Source organism: Drosophila sulfurigaster, chromosome 2L, assembly GCF_023558435.1.
Source record: "Drosophila sulfurigaster albostrigata strain 15112-1811.04 chromosome 2L, ASM2355843v2, whole genome shotgun sequence".
NCBI classification, from domain to species: Eukaryota; Metazoa; Arthropoda; class Insecta; order Diptera; family Drosophilidae; genus Drosophila; species Drosophila sulfurigaster.
Window position 1 is genome coordinate 11,554,334 of NC_084881.1, and position 23,240 is coordinate 11,577,573.

The window sequence follows — 23,240 nt, forward strand, 5'->3', positions numbered from 1 at the left end:
TTTTACTAATATTAATAGAAAGTGTCTATATCTTCAATGGTGGCTGTAATGCTTAGTGAAACGCTATTTTTTAAATAATTTACTTTGCCGCCAACTTAACATTGCGCTGCACTTTACAGCGCAAAGTCTGTTAACGCAATATGAGACTTAACATAGATATAACTGTATTATGAGTTCCATCTTAACAAAACCGAAATTCGTAATTTACTTACTATATACAAACATAGACCACTTTACGATGGAAATGATTAATAGATATGTAACATAAATAATTGCTAAAAATATTAAAATTTAAATAATGCAAAGCAGTTCAGTGAGACCGTAAAACATACCAAAATGTTAATGCAGTGAGAATTAAAAAATTACATTTCCAAAATTTGGGCCTCGGCTACATCACGACACATCATTTATATTTAAGAAAGTTATTTATTTACATGATAACATCTAAAACCAACTCCAAATATTTAATAATAATTCGTTAAAACAGTTTGAATTACGCTTATATTCTTTAAAAAAAAACATCGATATACACATAATATCGATAATTCAAATATGCTGAAAACATCGATACAGTAATGGTGTCATCGATATCTCTGCATAACTAGTATATATCGACGTGGGCAACACTGGCGCGGCGAGACCCATTGTGCATTTTTTCTAAATTAATAAAATGGCATCTGCAAGCCAAAAATATATTAAATAAAGTGCAATTTATTACACGAAAACCATTGCAGGTATGGTGATAATCAAATGCTAAAAAGAAATAAAACCTTTTTCGTGGTATCAACGTTGCAGCTTTTCTGCTCGAAAAACTATGCGCGTGTGTGCCTGTGTGTGTGTGAGTGAAATTCCAACAATGCGCAGGGAGCGAGCTGGCTGAAATTTCTTTATGCAAAGCGTACGCAACAAAAAAAGAGAAGAAAGAAGAAGCAAAGCTAAAGCCAGGGAAAATTAGTTGCATGTGTGTGTTGGTGTTTTGTGGCGGCGGCTGCTAAATAAAAAGTGCGTATAATTAGCAAGTGCAGGCCAACATGCGTCGTTTGCCCATAAGTGAAGTGTACACACGCATACATGCATATATAGAGAGATATGTGTATTAAAAGCAGCCTACATCAAATCATTGAACTGTACAAACACGCCCATATTTAGTGTATGTGTGCTATGCTAGGCTATGGTTGTATATGTGTGTGGACAGTGTTTATTTATTACACTTTGATTTTGCAATAAGTTGCTCTTGTTGCTCGTTGTAATGGGGGCTTATCCAGCAAGCGAACGACGAACGGAAGTCGTCGCCTACAATTTTCGTGTTTTTATTTTATTATTTCTCGCTCACCCTCCTCCACACTGCGCACACACTCACACATAAAACAATCAACTAGCTGACAAATACACTCGCACTAGGGTTGTTGATAATATATCAAAATATCAATATATCGATATTTTTTATAAAATAAATATTTATATCATGATATTTTTTCCCTGATATATCGAATATCGCGATTTTTTATATATTTTTGATATTTCCTAATTGGTCACTTTGATTTGACCTAACTTCCTGTAAAGATGAGCGCGGCAAAAGTTTTTTTCGGAAGTTAAAATCATTCTGCAACCTGCAACATTTGCAGTAAAATTGTCAAAACGAGCGGCAACTCGTCGAACTTACTGTCTCACCTTAAAACAGGCATCGGCATGTGTGACAAATTGTGCCAAGGGTTCACAATTTCGGGGAAATACACACATGCGTGTGTCTGATGTTTTTCTGGGGAATTCGTATATTCCGTGTAAGAGATTTAATAGAGAAATAAAATCAGGATTATATATGTTTTATGCAGATGCATATGTTGATATACACAAAAAATATAATTATGTATTTATTATACATATATATAATTTTGGAGTTAAATTTTGGTTAATGAAAAAAAAATATATAAAATTAAATATCAAAAATACTTGATATATCGATATTTTTGGGTGATAAATATTTTATCAATTTGATATATTTTTGAAAAACGATATATCACTGATACGATATTTTTAAATATCATGCAACCTAACTCGCACACGCAAGCATGCAGAGAGATACACAAACACATGTACATACACAGACATCCATATACATTTTACCCACACGCTTCAGTTGCCGTCGTCGTTTACTGCTGTCCGTCGGCGTCGTCGTCGCCGTCAGCAGCGCAGACTCAATTGCATGAGAATTTTTTGTTGTTGCTGTATGTATTTCTCTTGTGTTTTTGTTTTACTTTTTTTGTTTTGTCGTCGCAGCCGTAACGCTGACTTTATTTATTGGCAGCATTGTTGTTGCTCTCTGCTGCGCCTGCTGAAAATGAAAGTGTGTTAGCTTGTATCTGTGTGTGTGTGTGTGTGCGTGTATATGCAATGCAAATTGTGCGGCCTGCGAAACACAAAAAAAAAACGAATAAAGAGAAATAAATAAAAGAAAAGAAAAAAAACAAACAAACAAACAAATCCCACCAACAAAATTGACCAATAAAATCTCACAGTAATTTTTTTTTCTCTCGACAAGAGATTTCATTTTTGCAACTTAATTAGGTGAATTCTGTGCCAACAACAGTGAAAGAAAATGTGTTTCATCATTTTTTTTATTATTATTATTTGTAGTTAAATGCAGGCAAATTTAAACCAGACCTTAAATGAACACATTAAAAAAAAACGTGGGCGCATAATTAAACAGTTTTAAGAACCGGTTTAGCAAGAGCAACCACAAAAAAATATGATTATTTGAGCAAAAAAATAAAAATCATAAATAATTATTATTTTGTGAATTTTATTAATATGCACAAAAATAATAATGATGACTCTTAAAATGTAATTAATAAATATCGTTGAACAAACACAGAAAAAAAATGAAGTAGTAATGAATTGAATTAGTAATTATTATTCGTTAGTGTTTTTTTTAAAATAAAGTAAATATTATATATCAATAATCCTTGAACCAGTTTGGCTAGATGAACTCTTGGATTTTTTAATGATATGTTATTATATATTTCCAATAGAGATTTACATTTCAAATACTTAAATTGACAAAGACAGGTTGCTGCAAGGCAGTCGAGAAACACAATTAAATAATAGCTCTTAAGATTTTGAACCACATTCCATTCTCGTATTAATAACACGATTGCAATATAATTGCAGCTTTAATACAAACACAAGAAAGGTCTAAAGTTCAGCACACAAGACATATCACCGAGAACACAACTGATTGGCATGCCGTAGAAGCTGCACCAAGAGAAGCAGCGCCTTAATGGATCCATATCATCATATCAGACATCATGTGAGTATCACTCCCATTGTAAGGCAATCAAGATAAGCATCTCTTTAATCTCGAAACACTTGTCTTTGCAGTATCCACCCAGTAGCACAGCCGGGCCAACGTTGCTCGGCGGCAACGGCAGCAGCAGCAACAACAACAACAACGGCAGCACCACAGCAAGCACAGCGGCAATCAATCGACCGGAATTGCATCAAAAATGCAATCGAGGATCGCACTCAAGTGACACAAGTTCAGCGTACAGCGGCAGCGATACAATGGCCTCTGTATATGGTTCATCGCTGGAGGCCGAGGAGATTGATCTCTCCGGCCTCGTTGAGTCCGTGGTGGACTCCGATGAAGAGGATCTTGCCGAGAGCATGGATGTAAGTTGTACTTCACAATGTTACTTTTCTCTAGCTTAATTCACATTTATAATCACAGAGTCTCAATGTGCGCGACGCTGTAAGAGATTGTTTGGAGAAGGATCCCTCGGAGCGCAGCGAGGATGATGTGGAAATACTGCTGGAATTCACACAAGGTCTCAAGGCATTCACCAACATTACGTTGGCCGTGCGACGTGCCCTCTGCTCTGTGATGGTATTCGCTGTTGTGGACAAAGCGGGCACCGTTGTCATGTCCGATGGCGAGGAGTTGGATTCGTGGTCGGTGCTCATTAATGGAGCCGTCGAGATTGAGCATGCGAATAACACACGCGAAGAGCTGCAAATGGGCGATTCATTTGGCATACTGCCCACCATGGATAAGCTGTATCATCGTGGTGTGATGCGCACCAAGTGCGACGATTGCCAATTTGTGTGCATCACTCAAACGGATTACTATCGCATTCAGCATCAGGGCGAAGAGAATACCCGACGGCATGAGGACGACAATGGTCGTATTGTTATGGTCACCGAACTGCGTTCGATTGGCGGCAGCGGTGCGGAGAGTCACACAGCTGCCACAAGTGGGGCAACAGCCGCAGCGAATCTGAATACAAAGCGTGGTCACGTTGTGATTCGTGGCACGCCGGATCGACTTTTGCAGCAGCTCGTGGAGGAGAATTCGATGACGGATCCCACGTATGTGGAGGACTTTCTGCTCACGCATCGCATCTTCATACAGAATCCGCAGGAGGTGACCAGCAAATTGCTACATTGGTTCGATCTGGAGCAGCTGGACACACACAAGACGCAGGAGTTGCGAGATCGCGTCACACGCGTCGTTTTGTTGTGGGTCAACAATCATTTCACCGACTTTGAGGCGGATCACGAGATGATGGAGTTTCTGGAGATCTTTGAGGCCGGTCTGGAACGCAAGAAGCTGCTCAGCCAGCTGCGTTTGTTGCACATTGCTTGTGCCGCCAAGGCACGCATGCGCAGCTGCATCTTGACACGTTCGTCGCGCGATGAAGCCCTCAACTTTCAAATCATTGGTGGCTACGAGTTGCGAGGAGTTGCCGCAGCCACTGGAAATGCCTCGGTGGGTATTTATATATCGCACGTGGAGGCAGGCTCAAAGGCTCAGGATGTGGGCCTCAAGCGTGGCGATCAAATCCATGAAGTCAACGGCCAGTCGCTGGATCATGTGACCAGCAAACGTGCGCTGGAGCTGCTCACGGGCACCACGCATCTGAGCATACAGGTGAAGAGCAATCTGCTGGGCTTCAAGGAGATTATGCAGGCGCTGGAGCATGGCAGCGGCAGCAGTGCTGGAGGCGGTGGCATCAGCTCAACTGGCAGCGGCAGCTTCAAAAGTTTGCGCAGTCCCCGACGCATTTGCGCCAACGATATTGCCAAGCTGCACGGACGCAGTGATAGCACTACCGAGGAGCTGAGCAATCGGGCGCACATGGTACGTTTGAGTTCGGTGGACATGCTGCTCGATCAGCCCGATTGTGCGCCGCCCCAGACGCCGCCAGTTGGCGGTGGCAGCAGCGGAGGAGGCAACTTGGCGTCGAATTTCATGCAACAGCTGCTGCAGAGCGTCAACTCGAATTCGGCCAAGAAGTGCAGCGCTGAGGATGGGAAACCAGGAGGCTTTATGACGCTGGCGCCGAAGCGGCGACTGCAAAAGGCTTTGGCCAAAATGAAACTACTCAACAATCAGCAGCAGCAGCAACCGCATGCGACGGGCAGCGGTCTCAACGACAGCTCCGACACGCTGCTCAATGAGCCGCAATGCAAAGCAAAGCTATCCGCTGCCAGCTCCGGCAGCAGCAGCTGCAACTCCACCTCGAATGGCAACTGCAACAGCACAGGTCGCTTGTATCAATCGCAATCGAATCCCGATCTGAGCAGTCTCAACTATGACAACGGCAGTGAACCCAGCGCCACGTTGCAAGTGAACTATTTGCAGGCGAATCTGCATCGTCCGTCAGCGGCCAGCACATTGACAGCCAGCTCGATGTTGCCTCCGGATTATCCCGAGCATGTGCTCAAGGTTTACAAGTCGGATCAGACCTGCAAGTACGTGCTGATCTACAAGGAGACGACGGCACACGAGGTGGTGATGCTGACGCTGCAAGAGTTTGGCATACACGATCCCAGCTCCAACTTCTCGCTGTGCGAAGTCAGCGTGGGCGAAGGCGGCATGGTGAAGCAGCGTCGTCTGCCCGATCAGCTGCAGAATCTGGCCGAGCGCATTAGCTTTGCAGCCCGCTACTATCTCAAGCTGAACGACAGCACGGAGCCGCTGGTGCCGGATGAATTGGCGCTGGAATTGGTGCGTGAATCTGGTGTGCACTTTTTGCAATTGAATGCCTATGAGTTGGCCATCCAGTTGACGCTGCAGGACTTTGCCAACTTCCGGCAGATCGAGTCCACCGAGTACATTGATGAGCTCTTCGAGCTGCAGTCCAAATATGGCGTGCCCATGCTCAGTAAATTCTCGGAGCTGGTGAATCGCGAGATGTTCTGGGTGGTCAGCGAGATTTGTGCCGAGCACAATATTGTGCGACGCATGAAGATCGTCAAGCAGTTCATCAAGATAGCGCGACACTGCAAGGAATGCCGCAATTTCAACTCCATGTTTGCCATCATCTCCGGTTTGGGACACGGCGCCGTCTCGCGGCTGCGTCTGACCTGGGAGAAGCTGCCGTCGAAGTATCAACGCTTGTTCAATGATCTACAGGATCTTATGGATCCGTCTCGCAACATGTCCAAGTACAGGCAACTAGTATCCGCTGAACTGATTGCCCAGCATCCCATCATCCCATTCTATCCGATTGTCAAGAAGGATCTGACCTTTATCCATCTCGGCAACGATACGCGCGTCGATGGTTTGATTAACTTCGAGAAGCTGCGCATGCTCTCCAAGGAGGTGCGACTGCTGACGCACATGTGCAGCTCACCCTACGATCTGTTGGCCATACTCGAGCTCAAGGGTCAGACGCCCTCGAATGCGCTCTTCTCGCTCAACCAGATGTCCGCATCGCAGAGCAACGCGGCTGCCGGCACTGTGATTGCCGCCAACGCGGGCCAGGCGACGATAAAGCGTCGCAAGAAGTCGACGGCGGCGCCGAATCCCAAGAAAATGTTCGAGGAGGCGCAAATGGTGCGTCGCGTGAAGGCGTATTTGAACAGTCTTAAAATACTCAGCGACGAGGATCTGCTGCACAAGCTATCGCTGGAATGCGAGCCACCACATGGCTCCACCTACTCGGGCAGCATTTCGCATGGCAACAGCTCGCATCGCAGTGCCGGAAGTGGCAGCATTGGCGGCGGAGGCAGTGGACAAGGCACTGGCAGCATTCACAATGCTGGCGGCGATCAGCTGAGCATTTACTCGCACACCAGCTCCAGCTCGGCACCGAACTCATCGCTCTCGCTGCGTAAGCGACATCCCAGCTCACCGACTCTTTCCACCACCAGCTCGACGAGCTCCACCAGCGACCATCAGCGTCGCCAGCAGCTGCACAACAATGGTCCCAAGTTTGGCACTGCTTCGCCGCAGGCTGTCAAGAAGATGCTATCGCTGTCGGAGTCCTCGAAGATTCGACCGCATCAACCGTTTGTGCCGCGTCACAGCTCAGCTCTGCCGGGCGTCATTCCGCCGCTGCATCATCTGCATGCCGCTCATGGCTTCAGTACGCCGTCAGGTCCTGGAGGCGTCACTGCAGCGTCTGCCGCGGCTGGTGTCGTCAATGCACAGTGCACTCCCAGTCCCAGTCCGTGTGCTCACCGTCGTCTGGCATCAGGAGGTAAGCAAATGCACATGTTTCACTTAAATCCCTAAGTGGGTGATTAGCATTGATTCTGGGAATACTGCTGGAGATTAGAAGAGCTTATTGCCAAAGCAATCCTAAGTAAACAATCTTGAAATTGTAGTAGTAGAATACAATCTATCGGAGAAATATGTATTCTAATGAATAGTTGTGTATTGGTGAAGTTAAGAAAAGGAAATTATTTTCATAATAAAAGAGTGCAATTTCTTAAAAGTTCACTAAATAATTGAAGCAGTCAACATACTGTTTGAATATACGATTTTAGAAGAGATTTTAGTTAAATCAGCAACATAATACTTAATACGAGTAGATAGTAAACAAGTATGAAAGATACAGTCGAGTGTATTCGACTTGGATATACCCTCTACCCATTTTTAATAGAAACAAAACAGTGCGATATTATTCTTAAAATATTCCTCAAAGCGAGGGCCACATTTAGTATATTGATGTAGTACTTACTAAGTTCGAAATATGCCTTGGAGGTCTATATATGCCAGATTATCAGCCAAAGCAGTTAAGACACGAGTGCAGTATAAATATATATAAATATTTCTTACTTATATAATTTTTATCCAATCGAAATGGAATTCTCATTGAATTTAAGTACTATAGTTATAGTATAACTATAAAAACCAATGCAAATAAGAGTTAATATCAAAGTAGCTGCGATTCTGACATTTCTTCGACTTTAGAAAGCATCTATAGACGGAAATATGTTTAATCCATATAGACAACAAATACTTATTTTTCAAAAATATTGTTCTTCCAACTACGAATAAGTCTAGAATAACTTATATTAGTTAATTTATATGAAATGCACCCAAAAATGTTTTAAAGTAGTATTAATTTATAGTCAAAATTAATAACTTTATTGGGAAGCTGTTTGCAGCGTTTTTAGCTTTTATCCAATTAGCGAAATATACGAAGTATACTTTTATGGCTTTCGAAATGTGTGGATGGAAAAGAAGCAGATTATGATTATTAGTAAAATGAGCCATATGGCAATTTTGTTTTTGCAAGCTAATTTTGTTGTGGTCATTAAAGCTGAGGGAGAAGGTTAAGGTTAATAATATGATGGCAGCATTTACTGTGCAAGTTGTGCAATCAGCCTTCAATTTGTCATATAAATACTTTCTATATTTAAGATAAATTGCGCCGCGTCGTTTATCGTACTATATATTAATAAATAACCACGCTGTGGTAGAAAATAGCTCTCTTTAAGCGTGATTAAAGTCGACCGTAAAGTGCACTTCAATATGTATATTAATTCTCCCCATTCTTTCACGATTTTACAGGCAACATAATGCCCACTCGGGCGATACACGAGCGTTCGCATTCGGACACCCCCGCCCCGCCGCCGTTGCCCTCGGTGGATCTGTCGCTGGAGAGCAGCAGTGTGACAACCTTCCGTGATTTACCGCTGCGCAAATCCGTGACTTCCGGTGAGTGAATTTCAAAAGTATACGCATATGCATAGATGTAATTCGAAATGAAACTAAACGCTTACAAAACGCTGCTACTAAAGCTCCATATTAGCAAACATAGTTAATTAATAGTGCATAGTTGTAGCTTAACTTTAGTGTAAAAGGCCTCTTAGCGAACAACGAAACGTTGATTGTGCTTTAGTTGTTTCCCTCGCCCGCTCGCTCGCTCGCTACGTGCTTGCACTTGGTTTGGTGGTTGGTAATCGCTGCTTTGGCAATTGGTTGTTGGTCTCACTCACACACACACGCATACATACACAGATATACTCTTTACACACACATACAAAATACATACAAATACATGTTGTAAACTCTCACGCACTGTGACACACTTTACGCTACTTTTACTCTTCACTCATTCGTCACAAAAAAACAAAAACACTCAACAGGTTCAGTTTCATCGTGCGACAGTGGGCATGGCTCCTACGCCCAGCAGCAGCAACACCATCTCTTGACATACCAACAACAACAACAGCAGCAGCAACAACAGCCACACAATGAGCCATCGCCGCCGGTTTACACGGCTGCCGATTGTCGCCTATTGCAGCAGATATCAAACAATGCAGTGACACGGAATTTAAACAGTCCCTGTCAGAGCACAAGCACACCACCCAGCACACCCACACCACCACCTCAAACACCAGCAACAACAATAACGAGCACCCAACAACAACAACAACAAATGCAAGCAGCATCACAGCTACCCGCACCGCCTGCGTCTTATTTGCATATGCGCAGCCATCAGCAACTGCAGCAAATACAACAGCAATTGGCAATGCCACCGCCACCGCCGCCCGTCTACACCGCCAGCAGCCTGTATAGTCATCATCATAACAATGCTGCCGCCAACAGGCATCTCAATCACATGCATGGTAAGCGATCACCACCAAAAGAAAGCAGGTAGCAGCAGCAAAAGCAGAAGCAGTGGCAGCTTGGGGAGAAATGTTAGCATAGAGATCTTCCGCTAAGATCAGCATAAAACAGAAGACTGATTAGCAGTCACAAATTAAAATTTAACTACTCTACAAACCTTCTTCACACTCTCTAACAACATCTCTGGTTTCACTCTCGCAGGTGGCCCGCCAAATTTTATGGATAGCACCAAGTGCACCATATGCCCCATGCCACCCATGAATCAATAAATCAAACTGTGCTGTTTTAACTACTAAATGTTAATTTAATTAGTTGTGAGTACCAATTTACTTTGTAAAATATTGACAGGCATGCTAATTGAATTATTCTTCTTGCTTTCAGCATATATAGATGCCAAAATTTGTTAATGGTTGTGGTTTCCATGTCGCCAGCAAAAAACACATATATATTCATGTATATATATGTAGATATACTCTACAAAATAATAAGAGAGGCACACCATCGTCATCGAGAAGATGTTGCTGCCCCACCCACCCATTCACACATACATAAGACACACGCATACATGTTCATATCCCATCATAAGTATTCTATCAGCTCTCCCCATTGTCACGTATTCTTAGATTAAGTGCATAAAGTTTAGTTAACGTTTTGTTTTAAGTGGCCTACGATTAATTTTAATTTAGCAAAATTCTTTGTAAACATTTTCACTTTCTTCTTCATACAACAAAAACCAAAAAAAAAACTTTAAACAAAGTTGTTGCCTTCTCAAATGCATAAAAAGAAACGTCTGCAGGCAGACCAAAACCAGCAGACTCAATCAAAAAAAAAAACAAAAAGAATTTGCAATCAAAAACTCTTTTGAAGACTTTTAGTCGGCATTTAAAAACTAAAACAAAAAGACAATTTCAATATTTTGCCCAGCACAACAACACAAAAAATAAAAGAAAAAAGCAAAAAAAGAAAATAAACAAGATCGAGCTGAGAGCGACTCACTCACTCGCTTGTATTCCATTTATGTATACTTTAGCTCTATGTACAAGTTAGTTTTATATATAAATCTAAATATATATATATATATGTAATATGTATCTTTCTATATATGTATACATATGCAAAGTAATGAAAAAACCTTCGCTCCAATTCCAAATATTTAGTTCATAAGCTGAGAGATTTTTTCCAATATTTTCCATGAGTTGAATTTATATAATTTATATTCAACACCACGAACACACTGAAAAGACAAATGCAATTTATGTAAAACAAGAAAGACAAGAACAACTCGAATGAAAGTACAAGAAAATCGAAACCAACCAGAAAAAAACAAAAGACAACCTAAAAAACCTGAGACTCGAAATACTAAGAATAATAATTTTTTGTAAACATATTTTCCTCACACTTGAAGGACTCCAATATTTTTGTGTGTGTGTAAATTATGCAATTGCCTGTTATATACATATAAATATACATTATATATATATACATACGACTATATACAAGAAATCTCTATATATACATACATATATACATTGCCTATATACAAACCTGAACAAAGTGCAGCCCAATTAGCCTAATTTGTTGGATGCAACATGAAAATATTTAAAGAACAAGAAACAAGAAAAAACAAAAAAAAAAGAATCAAATTGCTAAATGTTTAATGTATAATTGTGCTCTTTTATGTTTAAGTTAAGATAAAACGGAAACTTTTGCTTTTTATGGCTTACAATTAAATTTACATGTAAAGAAAAACAAAATGTTTGTGCTTTTTCGCTTGGATTAACTTTAAATGAAACGCAAAAGTCTCACAAACAAAATGCTGAAGTGCAGATTCTAAAATTTTGGGGCGAGTATTTCTTGATAGATCTTTTGGATAGACTGAAAGATAAAAGCTATCTAGCAATACCACAAAAGATTTCGACTCAATTCAAATAAGTCAGATTAACCATAAGACTTTTCAAAATTAAATCACAAAAACAAAGAGGCTTCCCTTTATGTCTTCTGTCATCTACAAAATCGTTTTTCCAAAACAAAAAAGGCATATCATATTTTCTGAGTTTTTATCAAAATAATTCCCCCCAAAAAAGGAAAATGTCGCAAATAAACAAAAAGAGAATTGCTTAAATAAAATATTTACAAATCATTTAAAATCGTATAACTCAATTTGTGTATTAATTCATTTAAGAATCTATGTGTATGAGTATTATATATGTCAAAAGTATGCACATGGCTTTGAAAAAGGCAAATACATGCAGTATTGAAAAACAAAAGAAAAACACCTGAGATTGATTGAAAATGTTGTATAATTGTAATTTTTTATTGCTTTGCTTTGCGTTGCGTAATGCATATCGATTGGTTCAGTTTAAAAAAATGTGTATAAATAATTTGGCTTTAAACCTAAGCACTATGATTAACACAAATGTTAGTTTTTTGCATTGAGGGTGGAGCGTGAGCGCTTACATCTTGGTAACAAATTCAAAAGAAAACTTATGCGTTAACAAATTGGGATCACAACGGCAATACACATCAAATTGGTGGTTTAATATATATATGTATATATAATAATATAGTAGCTGCCCCATTGGAAGAACAAGTCTGCAATACTCGGTTATGAGAGAAAGTTGTTCGATTCGTTTGTTGAGTTAGTCATAGGTTAAGCTTAAATTGCGAAAAATACTACGAATGGACGTTGATTGGATGTTCGAAGTTAGATCAACCTCGTTCGCTTCAAATACGTGATGAGCAGATTATAGATGAACTTGTATTGCGCCAGCGATGGTATAATGCTATCCCGCTGATGCCGCAGCTGCCCGATAACTCGCGGTATATCCAAGTCCTGCAATCAAATTGAACAATTTACTATACAGGAAAAAACTCATCGAATAATCAACGCTACCTCATTGTGATCCAGCGTGTAGAGCAATAGATCCGCTGTCAGCGTAACACCTGAACGTCCGCCTCCTTCTAGGCAGTGTATGAGCACTGGCGGATTTGTGTTGTGTCCAGGTGGCACCTCGTTTGTCGACGCCAATCTGACTGAATTGAGCTCCTCGAGAAAGTCGAGAAAGTGATTGACATCACGCGGGCAATTCTGTTCCGCCCAATCGGCGTATTTCAAATGCCACACGGAGCGATAGCGACGCGAAGGTGCATGATACAAACGCAACTTGCTGGTGGTGCAGCGATCGGTGGTTTGTGAGAATTCCTGATAAACCTGGAACTGTATAGTAATAATTGGATTAGTTAAAGGCAATACCTTTAACTAAAGAAGAAACCGTTTGTTACCTGACCAAACTCCAAGCTGCCTTGGCTGCTGAGCGGTATGTAGCTCATGTCCTCGGTTAGCTGCACCACCAAATACACATCGGCCTCCCACACGCATTGCCAGAAGATGCGCATCGTTTGCGACTCCTGCGGTGATTGGGCGACAATGTAGAAGCGCTGTTTGTTACCCACAGTGGCCTGTAAAAATTACTCAATTTGAATCGATTCGCAATTAGTATGAAAAGTTGAACATACAGATACAGATGAGGCATTCACATAGCCATGGCGATTGTCCATCGAGGGCGTGAGACGAACACGATTGTCGTCGTATGGCAGAAAGTTGGGATCATGATTCTTTAACTCATTCTCCTCGAGCAGCGCACAATCGTATTGGGCATGCTCACGTCTCTTCGGTATGCGCTCGAACTCCATGAACAGCTGGGCATCCTGCAGCTTCTCGTTTAATATCTGGCACTGGAGGTTAGAGAATATAGATTATATATTACAGAGATATTCCTAGGTATTAATTACCAATTTATCCTTGGAATACTGCCCCGAAATGGGCTGCGGCTTGCTGACTCCCGTCGACCAACGATGCGGCAAATTGAGATCGTCCTGCGCCAGCTTCATTTTGGTCGCCAGCTTCGCTTGCTGCGCCGCCGAAGTATTTGCCTTCTCGCGTCCCAATGTCGCCGACTTTTGTTTATCCGGCGTTTTGCTGCGCGACAAAATATTCCAGCGACGACGTCGCTTCACCTCTTTGCTGGCCGACGAGGAGCCCGTTGTGTCCAGCGTCGAGTTGAACATGGAGGACGTTGAGGCCGACGTATTGCCGGACAGATTCATGGCACTAAATTGCTGATGCAGCGAGTCACCCGCTGGCGAAATCACATCCACCGTTGACTTGTTCAGACTTGCTGTGGAGCGATGTTGACGCGGCGGAGGCGTGGCACCAATTGCTGGCGCTGCACTTGCCGCACGTGCGGCACGTTGCGGTGCCTGTGGCTCCAGAAATTGCAGCTCTGTGCTCGCTGCTCGATCGGCGCCATACTTTTTAATATTTCTGGTAATCTCATCATCTGGCTGCGCATTCACAGTCAGCGTTACAACATTATTGTTGTTGTTGTTGTTGTTATTATTGTTGCTGCCGTGTCTTGCCGCAGGCACAGGCGCCACGCCTGGCGGCGCTGACTGTATGGAGGAGGCGCGTTGGCGCATGGCATCCACATTGCTGTTGCTGCCGCCGCTAGCGCGTTGCGGCTGCTGCTGGTGTTGCGGCATGGGCAGCGGCACATTCTCATAGATGGGCTCAATGGAGCCGTTCATGGCGCTGCGCTGCAAAGGCGTCGGCGTCACTGCCCCAGGCTGTGGACTGCTTGCTGGCGGCGGTGCCGAGCTGCGATAGCCACTGGGCGGCAAAGTGGGTGAGCTGCAGAGAATGTGGAGAGAGATTAGCATTGTTATGTTACATTTGAATCAATGACTTACCTTTGCACAGCGGCTGCTGCAGCTGCTGCTTGACTCATGGCCGATTGACGCAGTTGCGACATTATGGACGGCTGCTCCTCAATCATATTCAGATTCTCGAAGGTGCCATGTGGCGGGAGGTAAGGCTGCGAGTGTCCCATGTGGCCAATGTACGGATACATCATTGTGGCACCCGACGATGTCGGCATATTGCCGCCATGCACTCCGCTTCCTCCTCCCGCTGTGGCCAACGCCACAAACTGTCCGCCATTGAGCAGATTGCGATTGGACACGAGATCGGGTGATGAACCCGATACATAATTGCGATAACCCTGTAATGGACGTGGCGAGGCCACCGCCAAGTCTGGCGTAGACGAGGAACTCAAGCGATTCACAGGATAAGGCGGCGGCGCCTTGTGGCGCATCATGTGCATCCGCTGGGATAGCTCCAAGTAAGCAGCTGGCTGCTGTTGCTGCTGCTGTTGTTGCTGTTGCTGCTGCTGAGTCTGATAGAAGTTGAGATGATGATGATGCGCATGCAACGCAGCTGCCGGCTGTGCCACATCCGGATAACGATGAGCTGCCGTCAAGTGATGGCCATACAACAGACTCTCGCCATACACAGCCGAGTTGTGCACATCGGGCTGTGATCCGGCGTAATAAGCAGCTGCATTCCCGGGCGTAGCTAGAGCCAAAGCAACATTGTGCAACTCTGCGGATGGCGTGCGATATTTCAGCTGCACAGCGGTCTCGTAATCCGGGGCAGGACGATATGTGGGCAGCATTGCTTTAAGACGCTCTCTTTCGTGTGTGTCGGCAACGAGATTGCTGCTGGCATTGATGTTGTTGCTGTTGCTGTGGTGCAGCATGCTGTTGCTGCTGTGCAGATTGTTGTTGCTCAGATCCAGGCAGCTGCTGCTCTGGCCCAGCAATTGGCTGTGACTGTGACTGGCGGCCAGCGAGATGTTGGACGAGAGCAGCTGTTGTTGCTGTTGCTGTTGTTGCTGCTGCTGTTGTTGTTGCTGATGATGCAGCTGCAACTGTTGCTGCTGCTGCTGTTGTTGCTGCTGCTGTTGCTGCTGCTCAGCCACATAGTCATAGTCCACATAACCCCCGCTATCCGCAGCACTCGAGATGCCATTGTTGCTCTCCATATCAGCGCCACTACTGCCCAAACTCGACGGCGTGTCTGTGTCGATGTAGCGCTTGAAGAATTTGTGCTGCGTGATGCACAGCTTCCAGAAGTAGCGTGCAATGTCCGCCTCGCTGAAGATGAAGCTGCCCACAATGCTGCCATCGCCATCGAGTTTATTCTGCTCGATTTTAATCGTGCGCTTGTCAATCGTCACCGTGTGAAACTCTTTCCAGGGAAAGTATTGCCGACCATTGTCCGCATTCACGACCATGCCATTGATGGCTAGACCCAATAGCAGATCGTTGCCCAGCGTATCCTTGGCCGCAAAGCGTTCCTCGCCATAGCCATCGAGCTGCTGACAGCACTGAATGTACATTTCCTCGGCCTGGCATTGATTGAGATGCGGCAGACCCGCGTGCTGTTGCAACACCTCCATTATGAGGCCATCCAACATGTTGTCGTCGTTGGCCAATCCCTGCATGTTGCGCGGCAGCACCAGCGACTTTTTCAAATAGTCCTTCGACTGCTTGTCACCCTGATAGCTGTCGTACTCCGCCTGGCGACAGTACAACGCCAGCAGGATCGCAGTGCGTATGTCGCAGGCAATGCGTCCCTCATAGATGTCACTCTTCAGCTGCAGAAAGTAATAGAAGCGCGTCGCCTCATCCGTCAAATGTCGCACTCCGGTGGTCACATAATGCCGCACTCGCAGATACATCTTGGCTGCAGCTGCATATTTCTCCAGCTGGCGGCTCAGTGAACGCTCCAGATCGATCCATTTGTATTCATCCTCCTTGTCCTTAACCAAATAGCGCAGACCAAAGAATTCGGGTTGTTGGATGAACAAACGTTGGCACACATTGTCCAGGCACTCTTGGCCCTTACTCTCCGAGCTGATGGTACAGTCTACGGTGCTGGACGAATCTGTTGGATAAGCGGACACATTTGAAATTCATAGATAAAAGTGCAAACGCAGATAAGACGCATGTCAATGCCATAATCTCACAGCTAGAGCGTCAAAGCCAATACCATAGTAATAATAATAATAACGCAAAGAAGAATGCCAACAACAAATTTGAAAGCTTTGTAGTATGAACGCGACTCTCCAATACCTGTCAATTGGTTTTAGGGGCTATGAGAAACACTTTTCAGTAATTATTGTGCAAGCTTATTGTTTTTACTATTTTAAAACACAAACTACAGCAAAACCATAATTTTTAAACTCCTAATTTTCCATATTTTCGTCTACATAAAATAATCTAAAATATAATTCTACTTCTGTATCTTTATTTTCTAATTCAAATTTTTCTGATTTTAAATAAATAATATTTAAGTATATTTATAATTTGTTAGGTTGTATTTTTTAGGAACTTGTATACTAAATAAATATTTTATCGCCTATATCAAGAACATTTTTTGTCATACTAAATTTTTGGTTTTTTATTTTGAAAATTTAAATCGAGATCGTTTTCATCAAAAAGATGGACATATAGTCAGGCAACTATGAGAAGTGGACTTGATCATATCTGCTTCTTACTAAGTATAACACCCTTCCACTCTATTGTTGCCGGATATAAAAACAGAGGCAGCAGCAGCGGCAAGAGCGTTCTTGGCTTGACAACAGAGCACGCGCAAATATGCTAATGTACACACAGATATTTTTGTTGTCTAATCGTTTTTTGTCTTTTTTTATTTTGTGGATTGCCTTATACGTTTTTATTGGAGCCAAGTGACGGAAATCGTTGAGACTTTTGTTGTTTTAGGCGAGACACTCTGCAAACTAACAGCGTCTGGGAGTGCGATTACATTGGCTGAAAGCGACTGCTTAATCTGAGAAACCGATTTAATCAAGTTGCATTCACAGAAATTTACTAATGACTTTCTTATTAACTTTTCATTTAACTTATTGCCTTGAATAGTATTGTAAATACTAGAAAATAAATTTGAGATAATCTTTTGTTACCTATTCATAATCAAATCAAATGTAGTTCAATACGGAAACCCATTTAATATAGATTTTCTCAGAGTAATACAATGATGATCTAGCATAAGCTACAACTCTGTTAAGCTTTAAGAAGAAATGCTGTTATTAACGTCCTAACAGATGCGCAACAAGTTGCTTACAGGATTCCATTTTCATGCAGTGTCATTCTAGCATAATCTACTACACTGTTAAACGTTAGCGAAACATTGCACTGTTAACAGATGCGCAACAAGTCATACTATAAAAATGCTGCGGTATTTGCTGTTGTTTTTGTTGGCTGTTGATATGTTTTGGCAAAGGCGAATTCCAAAAAACTGGTAATAAACGAAAGCCGCAAGATAAACGAATTGCTTATCTGCTGTTTGTTGTTCACCATCCATATAAAACTAACACACAATTATGTGTTTTCCAATTAAAATCGCGCAAAATGACTAAATAAATCAACAAGTGTAAAACTTGGCGGCAGCTGCACTCCTATTTTATTTTTATTGTTGTATTTGCTTTTACTATTTCGGTTGTTGCTGTTGTTGTCGACTCATCGACTTGGGCAATTGAAATTCTTCTTCTTTTACGTTGTTATTGATATTCTTTTTCGATTGATTGTTGTTGCTTTCATAAGCTGATTGATACGCCCCCGCACACACACACACTCAAAAGGAGCATACGCACTTGTACACACACACGCACTTGCACTCACACACTCACCTAGCAAATGATGCACAGATATTACAAATAAACTTTTGGACGTCACATTATATTGTCGACATTTTTTGAAGAATTTCAGTGGCATTTCCGTGCCGTTGTTGAAACTATGCGTGAGACACGCTGCTGCTATTGTTGCTGTTATTGGCTTTGGCTAAGCTGATGTTGTTGCTGTAGCTGTTGTTGGGAAGCAGGTACCAAAGACATTTGCATGTAAATTACACAATTGGTTTTTAGTTACTCGCGTTTTTTCAAGCTTTACGCGCACAGCTTGTAAGGCACTTTGATTAGAACACAGTTGTGTACACGTTAAGCATTAAAATTTTACAATTAAAACTAATTGAAAGTCGTTGCAATTAATATAAATAAAAGAGTTAACTAAAAAAACTAAAAACGAAAGAGTAGTTTTGGTTTCGGTCGTGGTATCGAATAAGCGAATTCAACGTGTGACCGCAGTTTGGATATGAAAATATATCATCTGTCCAAGGGAAATATACCAAACTATAACAGTGGCCTGCTGTTACATTCGTCTTTCTTAAATTTGAAATTTTTAAGTGTTATAAATAATAGTGTATTTTTAACAAAACGAAAGAGAGCAGTACAAAAATTGTATTTATTGCCATACAAAATATTCTCTGGTCAGGCTTAAATTATATGCTTTAAGAATAGTTTAAGAAAAACATTTTACACAATCTACTTCACCGGCATACCTAGCTTAACAGCAGTGGCTTCGTTGAGCTGTTACTCACTTAACGAAAAAGATACCAACCGTCCCAATTAGTGTTGGTGAAAATGTATGTGCCAACATCGATATTTTCAATGTTTTACAAGACATTATAAAATTATTTATTTAGAACAATAATCCGGATTAAATTTTATTCATAAACTTCACTTTTTTTTCAAATAAATTTAGAAGCCGTGCAAAACATCGATGATGGCATGTCAAAACATCGATGTTACCGATGTTTTGAAAACATCGATGACTCCATCTATAGTACCTATTGAGCAACAATAACAACATGCGGACAGTATCACTTTGTTAAAGCTGCTGATCGGACGTGATTGTCTCCCAAAAATTACGCCGAAATAACCATAAATTAAATATCAATTGATTGGCTGACTACATCAATTTGTTTAACCCTTACTAGACAACGACACGCGTTTTAATAGGCGAACAACAGCTGAACGAACGTAAACGTAGGGGCGCGTTACAAAGTGATTAGCTCAATACGCATTTACACACACATCCAGACGCACATACTACGCCTATGGTTATGTGTGTGTATGCATAAGTGTGCTTATACGACTGTTGCAGTCGTCGTCCCCGTCGTCGTGGCTTCCATTTCCACACATTTAAACTAAATAAAACAAATTAAGCGCATTCGCTTGTGCAACGTCAACGCAAAACCCAAAAAAAAAAACCGTGTACGTAAACGAAGAAGAACGAAAACCCAAAAAAGCGAATTCAACAATCCTCAAAATTCGTATAAGGCGCATGCACAAACATCTCAACTGCGGATCGTTCTCAAAGTCACCACGCACACAGTGTAAGTTTTACGCATTATAGATACACACACTTACACATTATTATCTTGAGCCGATTGATCATTTTGTGTGTTCGGCATTTGATGGTCAAGGTTACAGCAACAATAAGAGATCAATATATACACACTCACAAGAGCTGCATTAGTATGTGAGCACTTTACTTGTTAACTACGTGTGCGCGAGCGAGACAAACAAATGTTACCGTCTACAACGATGACGGAGTATAAAGTTCATTACCTGTTGCTAACGCTCTGCCTGCACATGTGTGAGTGAGTGGACTGTCTGTGCCTATTAAACAGGTTGCATGCTCGTTAAATTTGAGGTTACATTTGAACAATCGGTCTCGTTTTCGTTTGCGCTCTTGGTCTCTCTTTAGCTCTCTATTGAGTGCAATTTAATTTAATAAAATCTTTTGTTATTATTAGCGAAATATTAGAGGCACACCCTACAAAAACATTGCACAATTGTTGAGTGTATCTCAGTCACGTATCTCTGACATTCTTATTTGATTACATTGAGAGAAACTTGTTTCGCTTTCAGCTGATTTTGTTTTCACTAACAGCTGAGCACTCTATTGGAATTTGATTAAGATAGGAGAGTAAAATTAATTTCTAATTGTGTTTTATGTAATAATTTATTGATGATGTAATTACAACAAATTTTCGAAGAATAGACAATTAGCAATTAGAAATGTTCCAAACTACGCCGAATTACAGGCAGAGGGTTAACAGCTACACCTTAACAGCGCTACTTAACATAACTACTAACAGATGACATACAATCGATTTTCTTAACAGAGCTCCTTAATAGAAATGCAGCTGCTATCAGAATACATATAGTAATAGATAATTGTTAACAGCGTCACATTAACAGGGCTAACAGAACTGTTAACAGTCGTCATGTAATAGATACCTTTGATTTCCCTTTTAAAAATGTATTATTCATATTTTAATGTACGGTTTTTTATTTGGCTTATTGCGAATTTGAAGTTTCTACTTTGCACGTTTCGTGTTATTGACCAATTCAAAAATACGTTTTTGACATTGAACCAAATAATAGCGACTGTTCGCAAGTGCGAGTTGAGTGAATGTATGATGAATGACTGACGGACTGTCTAACTGAATGTTTGTGTTACCAAATAATTACTGGCCTTATCGAGTTGGTTTTTAGACTAACAAACTGTTTAACTAGCCCACCATCGGTGGCAGAAACAGTTTAAAAATCGCAACAACTTTTCGCAGCGATAACAGCACTGAAAAACAAAAACTGCTTTGTCATGCTTAGTGTTTAGTTTAATGACTCGCGACTTGAACACGTAGGCACATTGAGAATTAGAGGAGTATCAACAGATTGTATGTACTAGACTGTATAAGAAACCCTCGGCAACCGCCTTTGTTGTGTTCTCACAATTCTCGCCCACTCATGATGCGTTTTCTTATTCTACACACATGTGGAAGGGGTTTTTTTTTTTGTTTTGTCTAGATCCGAGATAGTCTCATAACAACATATGTATAGTATAGGAATCCCAATTTGATAACATTTGAGGGCAAATTCAAATTAAATTAACCGTGCTATTATCTACCTCTCTGCTCGGTGATTAATAGGGTCTTATAATAATTAAATTAGTATCATAATTATTTATCATATTCTTATTGTTGTGTTAATTATGCGACTTTACTACTTAATCATTTTATTTTAAACTACAATGTTTTATTATGCTATTAAGTTTGCAATCTTATCAAAAATGTTCTTAAACTTTAAACGTAGACAGAAGATTACGAACATTTGTTGTGATCTGAGAATAAGAATGTTTCTCTGAATTGAAAACTTAATTTGGGGAACGAGATTCCAAAGATAATCCAATTCTAATGATATGCGATTCAATTTCCGGACTTATTTCGGCAAGTGTGTTTAATTTGCGCCTAATTATAAAACGAGACCTTGTCATTCAGACACTTTACCATATATAATCGATCTTATACGTATAACTAAGGTATAGACGAGTTTTGAGTTCCCAATTTTGAACCCGATGGCGTCACACGCCTGGACAATTGTGACCTAAAAAGTTGGATCTGTTGTTCCGCCGTTTGTCACTTGTTGTTGCTGTTATGGTTGTTGAATTCACATTATTTGTGTACTCGTCACTGAATCGACTTGACGAACTGACCATAGAACACCTTTCGTTTCCCAATCGAAGACGAAGACGTCGACGTCGATGTCGATGTCGATGAAAACACTATAAAAACGATCCAATCAATTTGCATACACTTCGTTGCTGTTGTCGCTGTCACATGTTTAATATTTATTTTTTTGCCATTCGTTGACCACAGCAACAAGAACTAAATATTGCACGAGCATTTTCTATGCAAAATACAAACGCACCTAGTGGAAACACACGCACATACACAAACTCACACTTTACAGACGCTAGAAAGAAGAAGCGATATAAAACCTGCTCAGAAATCAAGGTGCAACGTCAACGTGTTTATTTTATGACTGACAGACTGCCAATCTGTTAGCTCCCTCTATATGTCTAGAGCAAAGATCAGTGATTTAAGTTCTGAAACTGTTTTTCTTAGTTTTTATATCTTCCCATTTCTCAAAGATGTCATATTTTTGTATTCCTTAGTTATTACTTTCCAAACTCATGGAACGTACCTCGCTCGAGAGTTTGTAGGCGGAGGTAAGAAAAACAGGAAAGTTTAGTATCGCTTTAGAATACGGAAGCCAAAACAAATATTAATTCAAATTAACTTTGAATATCACTATTTTAGAAACGATCAATTTAGGTAGCCAAATTGCAAACAACTTCTACAATTAGACTGTTTTTAGAACAAAATTTAATGCAAAATGAAAAATATCTAAAATTGGAAATCAAGATTTAGCATTCTAAAAATCAAAGCATAAAAATATATAAATTACGAAAATTTGAGTAGTATTCATGTATAGTATACTGACTACATAAATTGTTTTCTATTTTTTTTCGCTTAGGAGTTTTTATTATTTAATTTTTTGGCTTTTTCTATATGTCAGGAATATATAGTGGAGAGTGTAGTAGAGAGTTATCACAATAAACCAGGAGCAACGACAGATAAATGAGGTAATCTGAGCAATTACTCATTCATATTTCATCAGCTTGGTCGAAAATACTTCACCAATCTATACAACTGTTTGAAAGGGAATATAAATGTGACTAAAGGCATACATATGTATGATTTTCATTTTCGGGGGTCTAGATGACACGCGCCACTTGCGATAAATAAAAGGTTACGGAACAAACA

General features: G+C 41.2%; 2 protein-coding genes across 3 annotated transcripts; one reads left to right on the forward strand and one right to left on the reverse strand.

Annotated features, from left to right (window-relative positions):
* Positions 1-596: 596 nt before the first annotated feature.
* Positions 597-11,194, forward strand: LOC133847264 (rap guanine nucleotide exchange factor 2). Of its 2 annotated transcripts, XM_062282190.1 has the most exons (8): positions 597-734; positions 3,169-3,307; positions 3,379-3,669; positions 3,728-7,484; positions 8,804-8,950; positions 9,382-9,864; positions 10,067-10,179; positions 10,247-11,194. In XM_062282190.1, exons 2-7 carry the CDS (start codon positions 3,278-3,280, stop codon positions 10,132-10,134), a joined length of 4,776 nt encoding a protein of 1,591 aa, XP_062138174.1. In that variant the 5' UTR covers positions 597-734; positions 3,169-3,277; the 3' UTR covers positions 10,135-10,179; positions 10,247-11,194. The 2 variants fall into 2 exon arrangements, with proteins under 2 accessions (XP_062138174.1, XP_062138183.1); XM_062282199.1 differs by lacking the exon at positions 9,382-9,864 and having other exon boundaries at positions 598-734.
* Positions 11,195-12,147: 953 nt separating this feature from the next.
* LOC133847273 (tyrosine-protein phosphatase non-receptor type 21) lies at positions 12,148-18,850 on the reverse strand. Its single transcript, XM_062282207.1, has 7 exons — positions 18,418-18,850; positions 14,615-16,652; positions 13,658-14,555; positions 13,382-13,600; positions 13,148-13,324; positions 12,759-13,082; positions 12,148-12,698 (listed from the first exon to the last, which is right to left on the reverse strand). Exons 1-7 carry the CDS (start codon positions 18,500-18,502, stop codon positions 12,570-12,572), a joined length of 3,870 nt encoding a protein of 1,289 aa, XP_062138191.1. The 5' UTR covers positions 18,503-18,850; the 3' UTR covers positions 12,148-12,569.
* Positions 18,851-23,240: the final 4,390 nt, after the last annotated feature.